The sequence below is a fragment of the Phoenix dactylifera genome, chromosome 9, assembly GCF_009389715.1.
Source record: "Phoenix dactylifera cultivar Barhee BC4 chromosome 9, palm_55x_up_171113_PBpolish2nd_filt_p, whole genome shotgun sequence".
Lineage (NCBI taxonomy): Eukaryota > Viridiplantae > Streptophyta > Magnoliopsida > Arecales > Arecaceae > Phoenix > Phoenix dactylifera.
Window position 1 is genome coordinate 14,222,443 of NC_052400.1, and position 21,406 is coordinate 14,243,848.

Consider the following 21,406-nt stretch of genomic DNA (forward strand, 5'->3'; position numbering starts at 1 on the left):
GATGTGGTGGGGAAGTTACAGGGATTGTAGGGGAAGGCCGTTGGGGGAAGGGCGTTGAGAGAGGGGTGCATGTTGACGCGGGAGGAGATGGCGGGAGAGAGGGTTGTGGGCTTTCGTGGATTTGCGGAAGGGAGTTTGCATCGTGGATGTTTTGTATGAGGCTAGAGAAAAGAATTCTAGAGAGAGAGAGATAAACGTTGCATTTGCGTAAAAGCTTCATATCACCTCTGTCTCCTCCTCTCTTTTGAGCTTTATTCATCGTATGTTCAAATTGGTGATTGGTTCATAAATAAAATAAAATAAAAAAAAGCTAATTGGCATGGTGCAACGCCACATTGGTGCACACCGTATAAAATATAATTTGCGGTTCAGGTGGAAATGGATATGAATCCAAATAAAAACCAACACCATTTACTACACTCAAGATAATTTTTTTTTTTTGGTCACACGGTGGGCATGAGAGAACATGACAGATTTGAATATACGACTTTTAGGACAATAAGAACTAGAGCGTGTTTTAGGAAACGGCATGAGTTTGTTGCAAGCTAGCTGCCTGCTCCCATCTTATCTCCATGGAACTACATTAAACATGTGTTTAAGGCAGCACCATTCCTCTGATGGTACTTCATGCAGAGGATGACAACATGATGTTATACCTAGTTGGAAATGGGAGGACTAGGAGGGATTAGAGGAGTTTCAAATGTACGTGGATCCAAGTCTAAACTGGAAGGATGGAGCTAATTAGAGCAAAATACAGTTTTGGACAGATGTGCTCATTCTCATGGAAACAAAACTAAATCGATCAGAATCTATTTTACTTATTTGGATCCAATAAAAAATAATAAAAAATTTCGAATTCTTAAATTTTGCATGAGTTCAATGCATTTCTTACCAATCTACTAAGAAAGTGGGTTTAATATGAATTTTAATTGTGAAGTGGAAGCCAGTTTAGGCTAGATTTGGGTCAGCAGATATATTTTATGTGAACCCCATGCATGTTGAAGTTGTTTTGGGTTAATCCTTCATTGCATGGAGAACCTGACGAATATTAAAACGATGCGCGCTTGATCCTGGGAATCTCGCTTGGTGGAGTCGAAGCTAAGATTTTGTATCAGAACAGAAACAATATGTGCCAGAAAAAAGACTTCTAGCTTTCTGCGTTAGCATCTAGAAAATTTATAAAAGAAAAGCAGAAAATAGTCAAAGTCTTCACCATCATGCATCCACGAAAGGGCTGCTTTAGGTATCGCCATAACATGTACATGAATACCATGGCCAAGTCCTGCGGTTTGACAAGTTCTCGATAATATTACAAAATTTAGGTGACATTTTTTTAATAATATTACAAAGTTTAAGTTCTTTAGACGTGGATCAGAAGGATCAATCGATGTGAAAAGGCCTCCAGTGGAAACGCTATATTCGATCCCGGAATTTATGATCGATGGAGGATAAAAGTCTTGTATCCTTTGTCCTCGTTTATGCTTGAGTTGGGATGCTTTCAGTGGTAGACTTGTAGTGTTTTGCCCTGTGGGTCCTTTTTGAACAGAATGAGGTCCGGTAGTAACTCCTAAAGAGAGAGATTGAGGCATTCAAAGACCAATTCTGGCCAGTGAAAACTGCTTAAAAGAAAGATAGTACACTCTCACCACTCGTCTCTCATATTCTTTGCAAGAAAGAGTATACATCTTTTTCAATTCTTTCTTCTCATGTTATCTACGTAAGCTACTAGATTTATTTATTAGACGTATGTTCATATGCACATACGTGCAGTGTTATCATACTTAGAAAAAAAAATCATAGGATTTATGTGGGGCTTCTTTTTTCTATCTTTTTTTTTTTTTGATCTTTTGCGTTGCTTCTTTCTGGACAAATGATATTTATTTCATCTTTTTGATCTTTTTGTATTGTTCCTTTTTCTTAGAAGAAGAGGTGCAACAAAGAAGCTTGTGTGCTTGTTTTCTGTTTTTTTTTCTTTTTTAAAAAATTTATAACTCCCTTCTAATGGTCAATTAGAGGGATTTAAATTATATATTTAATAAAAAAATACCTGGCAAAATATAGGCGACGCATGATTTCTTGCATGCATGATGCATCTGGCAAGCCAAGTCTCACAAGAAATGTACTCTAATCCCAGTTGTCTATCCAATGCTATGCATGACATGGTAGTTTGAACATAATGCAGCAGTATCAAAAGTATAGGTGATTTATAATAGATTAATATTTTTCAGAAAAAGGTGGGAGTCTATGGGAGTTATTGATTTGAATTCTATTCAACACAAGATTAATGGATTGTCAAATGGTAACTATCGAGGCAACTATGTGAAGTTGTTACGATACTAGCTGTTACCTGAATGTCATGCTTTGAAGAAAGCATGTTATGTACAAAAAAGAAAAAAAGAAAAAAAAAAGCATGTTAGTTACGTTCCAAGAAATCAAGCCATCCAAATTAAAGTCAAAAATGTTGTGCCTCGGCCTCTAACATTTGTGTCCTGTTGTATCTGATAAGTAGGACTCTTCTAAATCTACTACGGATGGCATGTATGATGACTTGGTTCAAACCTTTCATTATCTGCCATATGGATTGGGATCCCACATCCCCCTGTTTTTTTTTTTTGGTACAGAGATATTTGAAACATCATGCTTGTTCGAGACCATATAAAGCACACAAACCCTAATATTGGGCAAGAATGATGACGGAACACTATAATTAAGGAGTTAAATTAAGTTTTAAAATCTTTTTTTTTTTTTTGAGGGCAACATGATGGCAAGCATGGTTATATTTAATTGAGAAATAAAATGAGGCAAGAATAGCAAACAGGAGAATATCCCAAAAAGGAAAAAGAAGAGAGAAAGAACAAGGGAAAAGGGAAGAGGAGGAAGAATGAGGAAATGAAAGGGTAATGGATCAAGCAGTTCCTAAGGGGGCGTTTGGTAACCCCAACAAGATCACCACGGTGATCTAAAATCCCTGGTGATTCGAATACTGGGATGATTTGATCCCAGTGATCTAAGATCAATGTGTTTGGTAGGCCATGGTCCAGTAATTAAAAATCTTCGGATATCAATGAGTAACTTGTTTGGTATGGTATGGAGATCCAAGATCACCGACCATATAATACCACAAATATCCCAGATATATCTTAGATGGATTTTTTATGTGTTTTTAATTCTCATGAATAAAAAATATAAGTCAATATGCTAATTCCTATAATAGCTCCATTATTTTGTCACATATTCTACTTTTAGTAGCCCTTATCATATATTTATTAATCATATAAAATATATTATAATAAAATATTAATATATTTATCAATATATTAATTATTAATATATTCTATAAAAATATATTTATTACTCCTATAAATTATAATCTTATAAAAATATGTTATTTTTTATTATAGAATTAATATTTTATTTATACTTATCATAATTTTTTTAATACTAATAATTATTTTTATGCTGAACGCGATGATCTTTAATCATCGGGATCAGATTACTCCAGAATAAGGATCACCACTAATCTAAGATCACCTCAGTGATCTCATCTGGGTTACCAAATGCTACCATAAGGTAACCTATGCAATAACAATATTCAGAAAATAAAAATGTTCTGAAAATAAAAATGTTCTGAAAATAAAACATACTAAGATGAATTTAGTGCAAGAAACAAGCAAATTAGTTTTATTAGTTTCCAAATCTATATAAAGGGGGAAGAAAAAAACAAAGATATTATATGTATGAGTTCCGTTAATCGCATCCCGTGGCAAGAGCTTAGTTAAAGTGACCTCCTAGACTTTGAACTTTTGATAATTGTTGCATTGGTTTTTTTATGTAAAATTCTTCTAATGTCCTAACAAAATAAGAAAAATCTTGGGATTGCTTCAACAGAACGTCATGGAAAAGCATCAAAGCAGGAACAAATCATAGCATTGACAAGATCACTCGAGAGAGAACTGAATCATTTATTCAATTTTTCAAAGAGAAACAAAAGACTATTTATGGAGCCCATAAGTATTTAGGACTTTAGAACGCCACAATAAATCATCTAGAACTGTAATTGTAGAAAAAAGGAAAAAAATTAATAAATGTTTTGTTTTATTGAATCTAATAAAATTTTGTTTTACTATAAGGTAGTTTTTTCTCCATAAGGAGAAGGAAAACAACCTAAAAATAGAAAATTGAGATTTCAGCGAGACTAATAGAAGAATGCCAAGTTATAAATATTAGCAATTTTGATAGCGGCATCCAACATCAACAATTTTCAAGCTTCTGGAGTCGTTTCCTTAATAACCCGAACAACAAGTCATAAACAAGGATAATCATCAAATCTGAGCTCCTCAACAATTTGAGCATATACAACGTGCCCTGTTTGGTCGAAACTTTGGCCGAATCTTGTCAAGGTGCTTTCGAATTTCAAAATATTACATGTGCATTGGTGTGGAACCTTGTAATGTGTCATGCACCATGTATATGGCGTAGAGATTTGGGTTAGACTCTACATTCTCTGGCAGGGCCGGCTCAACCATTAGGCGACTAAGGCGGTCGTCTAAGATCCTGGCTCCCAAATACATTTATTATAGTGAGTTTCAAAATGAGCGTCCAAATACATTGAGGCTCCAAATGCATTTATATTGGAACATATCTCTTGTCTAAAGAAATTTATTATCTCTTTCTTTATTTGTGCGTTGAGCCCCTAAATGCATTTATGGTGGAATTTTTGAGTTGCCTTAGGCCTCCAAATGCATTGAGCCGTTCCTGTCCTCGGCTACTCCTGCGTCCGTTTTCACTATGGGCTTGTTTGGATCGCGGGAAGCATTTTCCCTCTTAAGAATATGATTCGTGGAAAGAAGATTTCTAGGAAGAGAATGCTTGGGAATGTACTTTTGGCATGTTTGGTTAAACATGAGAAAGTGATAGATTTCCAGAGTGCTTATGTTTGGTTGACCATCTACTAGCCTAGAAAAGTTATGTGTAATTTCTATTATACCCTTAATAAAAATTAGGTTCTTTATGCCTTTTTAATGTTGAAGAGTCTTTTTGGAAAAAAAAAAAGAGGAAATGATTCCTGCTTCATGGAAATGATATTCCTAGAAGGAAAAATACTTCCTACGAACCAAACAAGCTTGAAATGTGGGAATCATATTCCTATGGGAATACAACTTTCTCATCCTTCTTCTTTGAAAACTCAAACCAAACAAGAGGCATCTCATTATTTTTTCGTTGATCACACTTTTTTCTCTTCTTTTTTCGTGAACCAAATGGGCCCTACAGGGCTCTTCAGCTAGTGTGCCTTCCGTTGCTTTTTTTTTTTTTTTTGTTGATGAGAAAAAAAAGAGAGAGCTTTTGATTTTTGAATAATCTAAAGGGCTTGCATTGATCAAAATGGTTTGGATTCGGATTGGACCGGGACGAACCCAATGCTCCGCAAGAGGGGAGAGTGCGCGTCCCGCTTTATGACCCGACCCGAATCGAACCGGTCTTCTCCCTTCTGAACAAAAGGCGCCTGAGGCTTCGATCCGAGGAATATGCATCCGGAGAGGGGAAGCGATGATGGCCGCGAGGCAGCCGCCGTCCGGCGACGGCTTCGCCTCCCAGATCGCGGACATGTCAAAGAGCCAGCTCTACGAAGTCATGTCCCAGATGAAGGTAACTTTATTTTTCGTTCAAATAAAAGGCAAAAAAAATGGGGTAAGGAGGGATGAATTGATTCCTGCTGTTTTCTTTCCCCACGTGCAGATTCTGATCGAGCAGAACCAGGAGCAGGCGAGGCAGATCCTCATCGACAACCCTCTCCTGACGCGAACTCTCTTCCAGGTTCTTGATTCTACTCTCATCTCTCTCTCTCTCTCTCTGGCTCCTCGGAAGCTAGGGTATGCTTCTTAAATTTGAAGGAAATAAAGAGTCGATTGGGATTCTGGAAAGTGGTCGTCTCTTTTGATTTCTTGGAGCGAGGAGTCGATACGATTTCACGGCTGGAACTTGTAGTTTTGGCAGAATTAGAGTCTATGATTGAGAAATATACGGGCTTTAGCATGCATGTATTATTATGGATATAATTCTTTGGAAGAGTAATTGAGGGTCTCTGATGATCCCTTCTCTTACCTGGGGTTCCTTTTCTACCCGGGGGAATGATTTTCCTTAAACAAAAAAAAAAGAAAACTGTAAATAGGGTAATACTTCTTTGAAAGATATTTAAGAATTTCTTTGTCATCTAAGCACGATCAAAGTTAGTTACTAGAGAAGCTGAATCAAACCCTGGTGTTCTCTGCTGCAACCCACCCAAACCATTAAGCATACAGACATCGGATTTCCAACATGAAGCAAATTTCTTTTATATGTTGAAGTGGATGCATATGAAGCTTTTTATTTGATTTCTTCCCCTCTTCTAAATGTGTTTTGATGTTGTTATTGGTAAAATTTTTGTCCCATGTGCAACGATGTTGGCTTCTCACTTGACTATGAATTGAGTTGTTAGGTGGAGATGTGATTGGGGGAAGAGAACCTTTGAAAAATCATAGGAAAGGATAATAATGATATTAAGAAAAAATAATGCAAAATATGAAACTTATAACGACTTAGATGATAAGTTGGCTTAAAAGAAGGAAGAAGTTCCCAGATTAGCTCAGATAATGAAGATGAACATTACAGTTTTTTTAGTGTCATTTTAGATGCATTAAGAACGAGGCTAATAAGATTTTGGTGAAATATTCGGAAGTAAATTAAGTTTATTTCTGGAAATTGTTACTTGAGGACTCTAAAAATGGATATGTTTAGAAGAACCACAATCAGAATGTTGTCAGATGTTTTATCATTTAATCTAGAAAGTAGATAAATCTTTGAAAATGATGCAAATTCTAAGGGATTAAATTAAAATGAAATCAAGGTATTTAACTAGCTTTTTTATTAAAGATTGAGATATTTTTCAAAGATTGTACAGGTATTGTGGTAGCCATTTTTAAGTATATAGATGATGTACAAAGGCCAATTGTCATGAAATTGAATTTATAAGCTGCATTATGAAATTATAGGAGACAGTGATGGAGAAAATATATAAATTTGTTTGATTATGTCTAGAAGGTTAGTCATGGAGGCTATTTCTTGCTTACAGCTATTGATAAAAAGTTATAGTAAAAGAAAAGCAATCTATATATGGTCGTGATTGACTAGTGTTGAGTAGCATATGATAGATCACCATGGAGGTATATTGTCTATGCATTAAGAAAAGTGTGCATGGATTATTTACTGAAATTGTTGAGGGTATGCATAATGGGGCTTGTAGTTATGATGGACAAGGGGATTTCTTCTTGTTGTATGATCGCAACAACAATGAGCCCATATCTCGTATAATTAGCTATGAATGTACATATTATTGCATGATAATTGATGATGTAAGGATAAGGTTGCATGCGAGTTTGGAATAATGGGGTATGTGTTGGAGATTAAAGGGTACAGCAAAAAATGAAGCATACGGGTTGCAAAATGGAAATGAAGATATGGTTCTGGAATTTGTTATCATTTGTTTCAAAAAATTGTAGATATTGATGAAGGTGTATTCAATGGGATTAGACATCGGTAGATGGAGAGGTGAAATGCTTTTAGTGTTATGCCACTGAATCGAGCTTAATGTCTTAACCAATTATTTAGTAATATGATAAAATGGGTCATGATATTGTATGGCCTGAACTATTAGAAAATAAAGATGTTCAAAATAAACAGATAAATAGGAGATAGCATATATATGGTACAGCAAGAGAGGATAGGGTGTGGAATAGGTCTCCAACAGGTGGTGTAGGAGATGTGCCAATTTGGGACAAATTGGCAAGAGAGGATTGAAATGACTATATGGTACAGCAAGAGAGGATAGGGTGTGGAATAGGTCTCCAACAGGTGGTGTAGGAGATGTGCCAATTTGGGACAAAGTGAATAGGGAACTTGGTTAAGATGATTTGGGCATCTCATTGGAGTGCTGAAAAGGAGTCATTTGTCAGGATTTGCTTGAATTTGTCATGAAGTGTTAGAAAAGCATGGAAGATCTAAGGTAAAATTTGTGAAATTTGTCTAAATCTGAAACAACATGAAATAACAGAGGTAGTTCTTGATAGAAGAATTGCTGTATATACAAATTTATAAAGCCAGCTTTCATAGAGTTGGAGAAAGGTCTAACAGTTGTGGTGATTTTGTGGTATGGCAGTAAGCAATTAGGATTTAATGCTAGTATAGTCTATTGTCTGAACCATTTAATTTTGGAGATATGAACAATATTTCTTAGAGGAACGAGGCGAGGGTGCCAAGGTTCCTTAAAGGCGATACCATGATAGAGAAAGTTAATGTGCTAGGCTTTTGTATGGAAAGGGAAGCACCATTTCTAGGTATTAATAGAAAATTTGGAAGCGAAGGAGAAAAAGGAAGCTTTCGGCTCTATTTGAGGTTTCTTGAGTGTGGAATTGTAGCCATTTAGCATTTACATTTGATCTAGGGTTTTAAGATATGGTTGTAGATTGAGCATTGGTGAGGAGAAAGATTTTGATCAAACTAACTGCATCGACAATTTATAGATAGAAAGGATATGGGAGCAAGAGGAAAGAAAGAGTGTGGGGTTTTGCTGTATGAGCTGTAGACACCCCTTAGCTGTTGTAAATATATACATTCTTGTTCCAAATAAAGACCAAGATCCTTACCTAGCATCCTAGACCTATACCCTACCGCATGACCTCAATCTAGAGGCCTAATTTCTTGTGTGCGGGCTTTTATTAATTAAATTAGGAGATCTTTTCATCAATTTCCCCTCGTTTCTGCATAAAATAAAGTTCTAGATAATTCTATTTACATCTTGACTAATATCTCACCTTATAGACTTAAACCCCTAGAGTTGATTCACTATGCACTCATATTTATTAATTAAATTAGGAAATTAGACGGTCTGTAATTTCCCATTTCTATGCAAATTAAAATTCTAGAGGACTTTGTTTGCACTCCTTGACATCTCTAACTTTAATCACATAGTCACCCAATTGTACCTTCATTTATTAGTTTGCTCCCTTAGTACCTGCCAAAACACCCACTCAACACCTTTAATCACCCTATCCCTATGGAACACTTGAATGCCCACCATTGAAAATATTAACTAATTCTAACGCGCACCCACTTTTTTCTACCTTCCCTAATTGACTAGAGCATCTAGACTCGCATCATTTCTACACCCACATGCATGCTCCACTCATTCCTCAACTACCCCAGCGCCACCTCGGTCGCACCCACATGCACCCATGTGGATCAAGGGGCTGTCAATTTTAACTTGTACCAGATTCTAACTTGATTCCAAATTGGTCTCCTGCCATGCTAACCCCTAAGTGCTTATAGGTTTTTTGTTTGGATCTATGCACCAACTACATCCCCCAGAAAAGACAAAAAGAAATATTTTCTATATAAATATATATTTCTCAAGCTAGATCCATGGCATGCATTCGTTTGTCACCATATCACGTGGTTGGCCTCCCTTGTCATTCCAAAATATTCCCTCCTACCTTTCATCTTGTTACAAATCACCAATTTGCCATCCATTCTACTGCAAATAATTACCATCACACCATCGAGTTAGATTCTCCCTGTTAATTATGCAATCACCTCCCCATCCCTTTCAATTGCAAGTATATCCTTCAAAATGTTTCTTATTTGCATGTTTATCCCTGTTGTCAGAATCTATCAGGCAACATTTGTTTCATTAAGGTTTACCTAGCTTAAAAGTTAACTAAACCATTGACTTGACCATTCTATTCATCGTTAGAATGTTGATAAGCCAATTGTAAAGGGTTGTTTGTGTAAATTCCTATGCGCTCATGAGAAAAATTAGCTCCATTCTCTTCCACTCCACACACGCACACTCTCTCCCCCCCCCCCTCGAATCCCTATACCCTCACTCAAAGCCTAGAAATCCCTAAATCCCTATTTCATTACAAGACAATGTGACGAGGTGGCAAGTTTCAAAGGCATTGAAGGGAGAGGAGCATCAACTTGGGGCACACATGCGGTGAAGGTCAAAGTGATCTTTAAGCAATTCAACTCGAACCATGACAAGGAGACAATGATGCTTGTGGTGGATGTCAACCTGCACATTAAGTTCATTGACAGTAGCTTGTCACCATCCTCAATGATACCGTTCACAGCCTCTGCACCTACAACGATGATGCTAGCAACATTGATTGCGACTTTGACACCCTCATCTTCCACCTTGCCACTACCTTTGACCTCCCTACTGCTAACAAGGCAATGGTCGTGCTCTCCACCATTTTCTTAATCCTTAAGGACCACCTCTCTCCACGTCTGCACCAAAGACTACCCCCATCACCTACCTTTAATCCCACCTTCTGGAACCATGAGTTCCCCCTTGACGTCTCCAGGGCTCTCCTTGATGACCTTGAGATCCTTGTCAAACGCCTCTGCTTCAAACACCTATCGAGATCTAGTGAACAACATCAACTGCAACTCCTTGAGGACCGATGGTCCCAAGAGATAATCATACTCCTTTGCTGAGAGAGGCACGTAGAGGAGCTCAGGATTCGAGAGAACCAGGGGTACCTAGTGAGGTGGAGAGAGGCACTAGACTGATAGAAGGGAAGGAGAGAAAGGCACTATGGCCAGGGGGCTGGTGTTTGGAGAGAGCAATGATTGGAAGGAAAGTCAGAGAAGGGAGTGGATGCACCTGGATAAAAAGAATAAGATGAGAGACAGAAAGGGATATTAAGTCAGATTAAAAGGCTAGATATTTTATCACTGGATTTGAACATCAAGTTAGGGGTATCTAAGTCAATTTAGTGCAAAGCAACTAGTTTTTATCGTTTTTGGACAATAGAGAAATCAAATGGATAGATAGCAAATTGGAAATGTTTTGGAAGGGATATTTGAAAAAGGACCTTATTGAAGTGTTAAAAATGTCATTGTTGTTGCTTTTATACGTAAGTAATTGTTATTATTTTAATTATTATTTTTAATATATTATTGATCTTTAAAATATTTTTAAAATACTACTAATAGCATATGCTTTCACATGTCACATTTGTGCTATTTGGTCTCTTTATTGACCACATATCTTGGCCACCTTTTAAAGGACTATGGATTTATACACCACCTCTATCTACTTATAGGATTTTCAGGCAGCATATTGTCTTTCTTGATTGATTTTTTCTGTCTTCAACAACATTGATACTTCTTTCTTATAAATGAGTTCAAATAGGACTCTAAACTAAGAAAGCAATAAGAGGAGACACAATTGCATATTAATTATTTTTTTTTTAATTTTTTTGGTGTGATCTTGCATAAAAAATAAACAGAAGTAGGAAAGAGAAAACAGGATCCAATGGATGGGTTGTAAGATGCCTGAGTTCCCTTGAAGTTATCGTACCAATACATCTTCATCCTCCACAAGTCTTTTCCGTAGTCAATAACGAATAAGATAGTTGTTAAGGGACATCATGGGCTCCAGATATATCTATTAATTGGCATCTCCCTCCTCCCCTCTCCTTTTCCTCCTCCCCTTCTGAATGAAGACATGAATTTTTAACTCAACTCAAATAAGCCTTAATCCCAAACTAGCGGGCATTTGGCTAAGACATGGATTTTCATACTTAGCAAAAATTAATTTTGAGTACTGGAGTTGCATGGATTTCTCTAAATTTTCACTTTGGCCCATGATGCATATTGATCACTTCTACAACATGTTTTCCAACCGAGCTTGTACTGTTTTACAACATAGTGGCTCCTACTACACTAGAATTCAAACAAATGAATGTGAGTTAAAGAACTCTCTAGAATATGCTATAAAGCTGTTTGAGGCAAATGAAAGCTATGGATTTAAAAAGTCCCACAGATTTGATTTGTTCATTATACTTGCAGTTATTGCTTAATGGGAAAATCACCTTTTGAGATCATATGCACAGTGGATTTGGGCTCTAAGCAAGAAATTATATCAGGTCCGACTCTTTTATAAACTTTATTCATGGGGAATTGTTTTGTATTAACGCCTTGCCATAATTGATATATGCTGGATTCTGCCTATCACAAAGAAGTGATGCAGCTCATACTTCAGAAAAAGGATGGATAGAAGAAAAGGGCCACAATGAAAGAAAGGTCAACAACTATCTCGTAGTGGATAATGAAGCTAATTGGCATTTCTATGAAAAAGGAATGCTGACAAAAAAGCTTTTTGGGTTTTCCGTTGTCATTCTAAGAGAGTTTGTTCGTTGATTGGCGATCATGTTAGCTTGAATCATTTTCTTTCAGAGTATGATAGCAGTCAAGGTATCAGTTTGTCTTATGATTTCTTTTTAAAAATTGTTTGTTGATCTTGGAAAGTGTGTGTGAGTACCAATCCCTTCGATTTATGGTGCATTATGACTTGGTTTAGACCAGTTTGAATAATATTATTACTCCTATGTTATTTTAAGCACTTTAGCTTCATTTCATTCGATATGACGTGTTGGCATGTAATACTTATGGCTAGCGATTTACATTGTGAAATGTCTTAAAGTTTCACTACAGGCGCAGATTATGCTCGGAATGCTGCAGTCTCCTCAAGTGGTAATCTTTCTTTTTAACTTTAAAATATATTGTTTCGTTCTCAAGTAGTGCCGATGTTGAAAATATAAATCTTTGTTCTTTCTTCAGATGCCTAATGTCCAGCAGGCCTTATCACAACCACAATCAGCACAGATGCAGCAGCCGAATGCTCAAACTACTCAACCGTTGCCAGTACAAGCTGGACTGCAGGGTCAATCTAGTTCACCGCAAACCTCATTGTCTGGTAGACAGCAACATCCTACTCACCCATCCATTCCATTGCCATCTGCTTCTGTTCCCCCATTGAACTTTCAGTTGCAGACCATGCCTTCAGATACCCCACATTCAGTTCAACAAATTAGGAGTTTTCTGAATGCTCAAGCTCCCGTATCGCTTCCACAATCTTCTCAGATCCATAACCTTGCTCTACCCCCTCTTCCTGCTCCTCCACAGTTCTCTGCACTTCCATCCCACATGCCTATTGTTTCTGGCCAGACACAGCAATCTTTGCAGACTCCTGGAGTATTTAATCTGCCCCTGCAACCACCTTTGCCACAGCAACCTAGGCCACCTTCCATGCAGCCTTTTTCTCATCTGCTTCATTCACAGCTGCCTCATGCTCTTGGTTTTCAACCATCAAGTGCACCGCTACAGCTTTTATCACAAGCTTCATTTCATGTAAGTTGGCTATTACAAGCTCCATGCTACTTTGCATTTTACTAATACCCGAATTTTTTAACAATATGAACAAACTGCATGAGATAACCTTTTTTGTGTTTTTCAGTCAGGTAGCAATCCTTCATCTTCCTTCCCACAAGGACAACCGCCGCCACCAAGTCAACCACCACCCCATCCGCTTTATCAGGTTGGTTTTATCATTCCTGCTCATGGGCAGGATTGAGTTTGTGACTTGCTGTTATATTCATGGTCTGCAATATTTGGCTGGGAGAATTTGGATAGGTAACATTTGGCCATTCTCTTACCGACAACGCCTTATGGATAGGTGGCAGAAATTAACTCAAGGGACATCAACCGTTGCCGATTACATTGCACGATTTGAGGAGTTTCATATGAGGTGCGGTGTAATCGAAGAGGAGACTATTACCCTCTCTAGGTTTCGGGCAGGACTCCGCGAGGAGATCCAGAAAGAATTAATCCTTTGAGAGATTACCACCCTCGGCCAAGTATACCAGTTGGCTCAAGATGTGGATAGTTTCTTACGGATCCCTGTAGTGAGGCGTACTGACCCCTGACCCATGGTTCCAGAAGCCCGACCTAGTCAAAATTATCTTCTGCAAACCATATCACTTCCCAATCCTCCTACCCAGCCCGGTTCTAGCCAAGCACCGACTAGGACATCCCCAATGCCAGTCCAGAACCCGTCCAATGATAAAGGAAAATGTATACTAGGTTCCAACCCTCCTTCGAGAAGCCAAACCCAATATTTCAGGTGCCAAAAATTCGGCCATATAGCGTCCCAATGTAATGCCAAGACCTATCTAATGACTGAACTTGAAGTTGGGATTCAGGAGACTGAATGTCTCGAAGAAGTCTATGAACCAAACATCGAGGATTTTGTAGAAGACTTTGGAGACGAACAGATCGGGTTAGAGTTTATCTAAGCTGAACCTCAAAAGGAGCCGACTGATCGGAATGACCAAAATCCTAGGCTTCATGTGGTTAGGTGTACTCTAGCTCAAACTAAGACCGAACAAGATTGTCGTAGGACCTCCCTATTTTACACGCTTATTAAGATCAATGGTAAAACATGCAAAATTCTATTTGATAGCGGGAGTTGCATCAACACCATTGCTTCTGGAGTTGTTTCCCGCCTCGACCTAAAATTTACCCCTCATCCCAACCTATATAAGGTAGCTTGGGTAGATAAGACGTCCATTTCGGTGTCGGAAAGATGCCTCGTCCCGATTCAATTTCTATCTTATAAAGACGAGATTTGGTGCGACTGCATTCTAATAGACGTAGGTCAAATCATTCTAGGAAGATCTTGGTTATACGATAGGGATGTCACACTTCATGGACGGTCGAATTCATGTAGCTTTATATTTCAGGGTCGGAAAATTATACTGAACTTATTGCCTCCTAGAGAGCCCGCTCCTGAAAAGAAGAATGCTACACCTGTGGAAAGAGGTAATGAAAGATATCGAAAACCAATCACCTGTGTTTGCCTTTTGGCTAGAGTTATCAATGTGGAGTCGAATCTTGAGCACCCATCCACAGTAGTTCCCCTGTTGGAGGAGTTTCACTCTGTTTTTCTTAAGGATCTTCCAGATACACTTCATCCGATGCGTGATATCCGGCACGTAATTGACCTCATTCCTGGAGCATCCTTGCCAAATCTTTTCCATCATAGGCTCAACGCAAACGAGCACACCGAACTGAAACGTCAAGTTGACGAACTCCTCACCCGAGGGTATATTCGAGAGAGTTTGAGCCCCTATGCTGTACCTGCACTCCTCACTCCCAAGAAAGACGGTTCTTGGAGGATGTGCGTTGATAGCCGTGCCATCAATAAAATCACGGTTAAGTATCGTTTTTTCATTCCTAGGCTGGATGACCTTTTGGACTTTATGTCTGGTGCCATGGAATGCCGTACCGGCCCGGTCCTAGACCGGTACCGGAACCACAAGAAAACCGGTATCTCCGGTTTTCTTGTGCGAACCGGCCGGTACGAAACCCGTACCGGCCGGTACCGCTTGGTACCGGCCTCCGGTTCGCACCGGTACGAAATTTTTTTTTTTTAATGAACCACAGCGCCTTTTGGCTCGCGGTACCGGCCGGTACTGTACCGATACCGGCCGGTACGTACCGGACGGGACCGGTACCGTACCGGTCCGGCCCGCCACCGGTACGCCGACCGGTACCGGTACGGCGGACCTTGTCTGGTGCTATAGTTTTTTTCAAGATCGACCTAAAGAGTGGATACCACCAGATTCGAGTTCGTCCTAGGGATGAATGGAAAACTGCCTTTAAGACCAAAGATGGACTCTATGAATGGTTAGTGATGCCATTCGGATTAATAAATACTCCCAGTACTTTTATGAGGATGATGACACAGATCTTTCAACCTTTCTTGAATAAATTTGTTGTATATTTTGATGACATTCTCATCTATAGTCAAACTCAAGAGCTCTATCTCTCACACTTAAGGCAAGTCTGTGATGTCCTTAGGAGAGAAAGCTTCTTTGCAAACCCCAAGAAGTGTGCCTTCCTGACCGATCGCGTCACCTTCTTAGGGTTCATAGTGTCTTCTAAGGGTGTCTCCGCTGATCCGGACAAAGTAAGCGCGATAATTGATTGGCCTGAGCCCAAGACCCTCGCGGAAGTACGTAGTTTTCATAGCTTGGCTACTTTCTATCATCGCTTCATTAGAAATTTTAGTTCAATACTGTCTCCCATTACAGATTGCATGAAGAAAGGAGACTTTATCTGGACTAAGTCGGCATCTCAAGCATTTACTGAAATTAAGAAAAGAATGACCGAAGCGCCTGTTTTGCACCTTCCTGATTTCACAAAGGTATTTGAGGTCGCATGTGATGCCTCTGGTGTTGGCATAGGTGGCGTACTAAGCCAAGAAGGTCACCCTGTCGCATTCTTTGGCGAAAAATTAAGCAACGGCAGGTTGCATTATTCCACCTATGATAAGAAATTTTATGCGCTAATGCAAGCTTTGCGACATTGGCGACACTATCTGCTACCGCAAGAATTTGTATTATACTCTGACCATGAGGCTTTAAAGTATCTCAACTTCCAAAAGAAACTGAACCATCGACACGGCCGATGGATCGAGTTTCTTCAAGCCTATACTTTTGTCCTGAAACATAAAGCCAGAGTTGAAAATAAGGCTGCTGATGCGCTCAGTCGATGGATCTGCCTCCTATCCTTGATGAGCACTGAAGTAATTGGTTTTGAAAAGATCAGGGAACAATATACCACCTGTCCCGACTTTAGTGCAGTGTACCTGACCCTACGAGATGATTACCTCTTTCGCTCCGACCGATTGTATATTTCTCGAACCTCATTGCGAGATTTCCTAGTATAGGAAATACATGCTGGAGGACTGTCTGAGTATTTCGGGAGAGACAAAACCATTGAAATGGTGGAAAGACGTTTCTTCTAGCCGAGTCTCAAGAGAGACGTGGCCAAAATTGTCGGTCAGTGTCGCACATGTCAACTAGCCAAACAACGTAAGCAGAACACTGGTTTTTAAACTCTACTACCTGTTTTCGATTGCCCCTGGCAAGATGTTAGTATGGATTTCGTGTTAGGACTTTCACGTACCTCTACCAAACACGATTCCATTTGTAGTTGTGGACCAATTTTCTAAGATGGCTCATTTTCTCCTCTGTTCTAAGACTTCGATGCTTCTAGGATTGCGAAACTCTATTTTGACGAAGTCGTTAGACTTCATGGCCTTCCAAAATCTATTGTGTCTGATAGGGATGTTAAATTCATGAGCTACTTTTGGAAAATCCTTTGGCATATGATGGGCACCAAATTAAAATTTTCATCTGCCTATCATCCACAAATTGATGGCCAGACAGAAGTTGTTAACCGAAGTCTAGGAAATTTTTTAAGATGTCTGGTAGGTGAGCATGCTAGGATTTGGGATTTAGTGTTACCGACCGCCAAGTTTGCATATAATAGTTCGGTCAATAGGACCTTAGGCATGAGTCCTTTCGAAGTGGTGAATGGATATAAACCTAGGCAACCCATAGACTTGATTCCCATGTTTCATCAACATAGAGTCTCTGAGTCTGCACAATCATTTGCATCACACCTGTATTCATTGCATCAGGAAATCAGCAAATGTATTCACTCTAATAACTTAAAATATAAATCTCTTACTGATTTGCACAGACGTTATAAAGAGTTGAATGTAGGAGATTGTCATTGTGAGAATTAGACCTGAACGACTCCCTTCGGGAACGTTCAAAAAGTTGCAATCTCGTAGTGCGGGACCGTTCAAAGTCCTAAAAAAAATCAGTTCGAATGCTTATGTTGTAGATCTTCCTGAAGACTATGGGATTAGTGCGACATTTAATATTGAAGATTTAGTCACATATAAGAAGTCAACATTCATTCCTTCTGATCTTTTTGTTGATACATCTATCTTTGTTGATCACCTTGACCCATCACCTGCTATTGAGCCTCCACCTCCAAAGTTTCATGCACGCAGAGAACACATGGAACATATATCATTCCTTCTGATCTTTTTGTTGATACATCTATCTTTGTTGATCACCTTGACCCATCACCTGCTATTGAGCCTCCACCTCCAAAGTTTCATGCACGCAGAGAACACATGGAACATATATTAGATGAGCATGTTATATCTACCAGGAGAGGAAGTTACCAACGTTACTTTGTTCGGTGGAAAGGTCAACCCGAATCGGATGTGACGTGAATTTCGCGAGCCGAGTTGCAGCGCCTTGACCCTGACCTTCTGGAGCAGTATGACAACTGTTCAGACCTGCACTCGACGGGGTCGAGTTCTTTTCACTCGGGAGGAGTTGATGGGGACATCGGAGCTGATTATGTCCCCGCCTAGTCCACCATCTTAGTGCATATTTATTTTATTTTATTTCTGGGCTTGTTTGCCTTTTAGGGTTCATTTGTGTATTTTGGGTTTATTGGGAATTATTCTTGTCTAAGGGGTTTTTATTTTAATTGTTCTTATTTGGGCCCTATTTATAGGGGACTTTTATGATGATTAGGATTAATGAAGAATTAAATATTTTTCCCCCACGTTTCTGTCTTCTCTCTTCCTCCTCTCCTCTTCTCCCTCTTCTCTTCCTCTCTGCCGCTCTTCCTCTCCTCTTCTCCTCCTCTTCTTCCTCCCTCTTCCTCTGTTTCACATTTTACAGCCACAACAGTCATCCCGAGTTGGACCTTTCACTGCAGCCGCTTTCTCCGTGTTTGGTGCGACATCAAATTTTTTCATTGGTTCATATATAGAAGTATTTTAAGAACTATGTATTTGGACTACTGATGCCAAAATATGGAATAACATGTTTTATTTATATATGCACTCAAAATGATCCAGAGATTTGCATCTGGCTCTATAAGTCACCACATGATCAAATCAGTTCTATATGCATAAGCTTAAGTTGAACTGTGAAGTCACCACATGCTCCTGCTGGGTTGCAAACAGATTTCATGTTGAATGACTCTGCAGTCATTATAGTTCATGCTCCATAATCAATCACTTGAATATCTAAAAATATTTGGACCATACTTAGCAGGATCATGCTTCGACCTAATTATCTTCACTGCACATGATCTGGTAGCAGAATGGTCAGTTGTGCGGCTGTTCGCTGCCTTGGTTGCGGCTTTCATTAACAAAATCAAATTTGGTGTTGTTTCCAGGGTGGTCCACATATAGGTCCAGATTATAGCAATCAAGCTGGGACATCCGTTCAAGCTGAAAGAGGAGCTCCTTGGGCACTCAGCCTGCCTGAAAAAGCAACTCCTGGGCTGCAGCTGCCGGGACCACCACCATTGATTTTGGGACAGGCCACTTCTGGCACATCTGGTCAGCCACCCCGTCCACCGCCGGTAATTATCATCATGGCCATGTTTAAGTGTTCATTATTTAAGCTCCAACTTCCAAGGTTTCCTCTTATTAGCTACCCCTCTGTTTTGCTTGTGCAGTTGACTCCTGAGATGGAGAAAGCTTTAATTCAGCAAGTCATGAGCCTTACTCCGGAACAGATCAATCTTCTGCCTCCTGAGCAAAGGCATCAGGTGCTTCAACTACAGGAAATGCTAAGATAGTGATGAAACTTGAAACTGGCACTTCGTGGAGCGTGGAATGGCTTTTTTGGAACAGATATGCAGTATAACGCTCGAGAATTAAGACCAGCCTTCAGTCACAAGCTCTTCTCAACTAAGCTGTGCTTGACAACTGGTCCCGAACCTATCCATGATCTAGGTTTCTAATAGGTGCAGAGCCTGTCACATCTATTCATTTTGATTTTCATATCAGTTATTAAATTTTGATGCCTCCTGTTTTTGGGGCTAAGGTTGCCGGATATGTGTCCAAAGACCAGAGAGTTGATGGTATTTGAGTTTCCTTTAACCGGAGAGGAAAATTAATGGAAGATCGATATTTCTGAAAGTAGCACTTACAGAATATTCAGACCCAAATTGCACGCTTATAAGAGTAGCTAATGAATTTTGTCCTACTAAATTAGAGCTGGGTGTATGGGAAATTTTATCTACACATCAATGGTCGTTGGTTGCTACAATTTTGTTTGATCGTCTCTCACAATTTTGTTAAGTAATTTCTTAAATGTTCATGTTGAAGCCTTTTGACACCATCCAGGTGCTCTAAAACTGATTAGGTTAAATTTTTGTCTTCATTATTTGTACAATCACATATAATAATTGCAATCTTTCCACTACAATAATGATTGGACAGTTTAAGTGGCTCATCATTCTCCCTTCGCTACAATATCCCAACTTGCTCACCATTTGAATCCATCATCAGGTGGTATTCAATTTATGAGTTCTTTATTGCTTTAGCTTCACGGCGCATTTTCAGTGTTTCCTTTTAGATCACCTGTCTATATCTCTACATTTCGCAATAAATTCAGGTCAGGGCTTACTATTTTTTTTTTCTAAAATCAACTATACACCCCATTGCAGTGCTCCTCAAGCCTTAATTTGGGGTCAACAGATGGTGTCCCTGTCCCATACGTGATGCGTGCAACCATCCTAAAGGGGATGATTCCTGGATGTGTGAAGCAAGATTCAAGATCCACTAACCTGTCGCTGTGGAATAACAGTAATGACTCCATGTAACTGATCGACAATAAAAATAAAAATGAGGGGGAAAAAAAACTTGTCATTTCCTTTTACTTTACTCGCTTATTTCTAGTCCTAGTTCCACCGCACAAAGATAGGAGAGTACAAACAAGAACACCAAAATCTAGAGCTAGCCCCGGAGCTCCTGTTGCTGGATTTCCTCCATGTGCTTTCCACCACGGCGTGGCAGTGTTGCCATTTGAGACCGTCCACCCCCGGTTGGCCGTATCCAAGGGAGAGATGGCGACTTGAGAGCGCGGTCGGAAGGATTCCCCTCTCCCCTCTCCTCCTCTATCCTGCGCCAACGCGGACAACGTACCGGCGACACGCGACGCCTCAGCCTTTTTGTCCCTCTCTGACTTTTTAATCCTCCGGATCCGCTCAGAGAAATCCGATGCTGGACTCCAAATCCACGTCAAATGAAGAGCAACGCCTCGGCGGGACGCCATTAGTGGACGCCAGATCTTGCGTCCGCACAGAAATTTCTATGGAGAAGTTTTTGGAAAGGAAACAAGCCCATCAGCCGTAAATGCCCCTTTTAAGTCTTATATTGGGCAACGGGAGAAGCGGCTCCTTTTGAGGCCCGTACGCCATAAAGCACTGAATCGTACGCTATGCTATATAGTGCCAAGAGGAGAGGCGGAGGGCTAACCCAAAAGACTACTACATGGCTTTTGGTGGGGTAGGAAGGAAAGGAAGGCAACCCAAGGCTTGAGATGGTCTGGATTATTGAGATACTAACACCAAATGGGGAAGGGGCTATGTGGTTTAGAAAGGGAAAGGCGTGGGAAACATACAGGAGACTAGGGTACGTACGCTTTCTCATGCAGGGTTGGATATTCTTCGCACTTTCCATGCGCATGTGTAATATGGCGTTTCTTCTTCTTTCTTCTTCTTTTTTTAATCTCCCTCTCTCCCTCTGTTTTTCTTTCTTCTTCTCGATATTATTATTTTTGATGCAGCATCTCAAGGTTAGATGGCTAGCTAGGTTGAGTGATAGCCTTCCACTTTATATCATGCGTGTGAT

At 39.6% G+C, this 21,406-nt stretch overlaps 1 protein-coding gene across 4 annotated transcripts; it reads left to right on the forward strand.

Annotated features, from left to right (window-relative positions):
- Positions 1–5,496: 5,496 nt before the first annotated feature.
- On the forward strand, positions 5,497–19,820 carry LOC103719569 (bromodomain-containing protein 4-like). 4 transcript variants are annotated; one of them, XM_017845823.3, is made up of 9 exons: positions 5,561–5,646; positions 5,737–5,814; positions 11,890–11,966; positions 12,060–12,294; positions 12,535–12,573; positions 12,661–13,230; positions 13,337–13,417; positions 18,940–19,128; positions 19,225–19,820. In XM_017845823.3, the coding sequence occupies exons 4-9, from the start codon at positions 12,280–12,282 to the stop codon at positions 19,345–19,347; spliced, it is 1,017 nt and encodes a 338-aa protein (XP_017701312.2). In that variant the 5' UTR covers positions 5,561–5,646; positions 5,737–5,814; positions 11,890–11,966; positions 12,060–12,279; the 3' UTR covers positions 19,348–19,820. The 4 variants fall into 4 exon arrangements, with proteins under 4 accessions (XP_008807107.2, XP_038986071.1, XP_008807108.2 ...); XM_008808886.3 differs by having other exon boundaries at positions 5,508–5,646; positions 11,890–12,294; XM_008808885.4 differs by lacking the exons at positions 11,890–11,966; positions 12,060–12,294 and having other exon boundaries at positions 5,497–5,646.
- Positions 19,821–21,406: the final 1,586 nt, after the last annotated feature.

Bases quoted from the DNA above. Each gene is read 5' to 3' on its own strand.
- LOC103719569 (XM_008808885.4), top strand. From the start codon at position 5,548: ATGATGGCCGCGAGGCAGCCGCCGTCCGGCGACGGCTTCGCCTCCCAG. The intron at 5,647-5,736 runs GTAACTTTATTT...CCCCACGTGCAG, and splicing joins AAGTCATGTCCCAGATGAAG to ATTCTGATCGAGCAGAACCA. The intron at 12,574-12,660 runs GTAATCTTTCTT...TTCTTTCTTCAG, and splicing joins TGCTGCAGTCTCCTCAAGTG to ATGCCTAATGTCCAGCAGGC.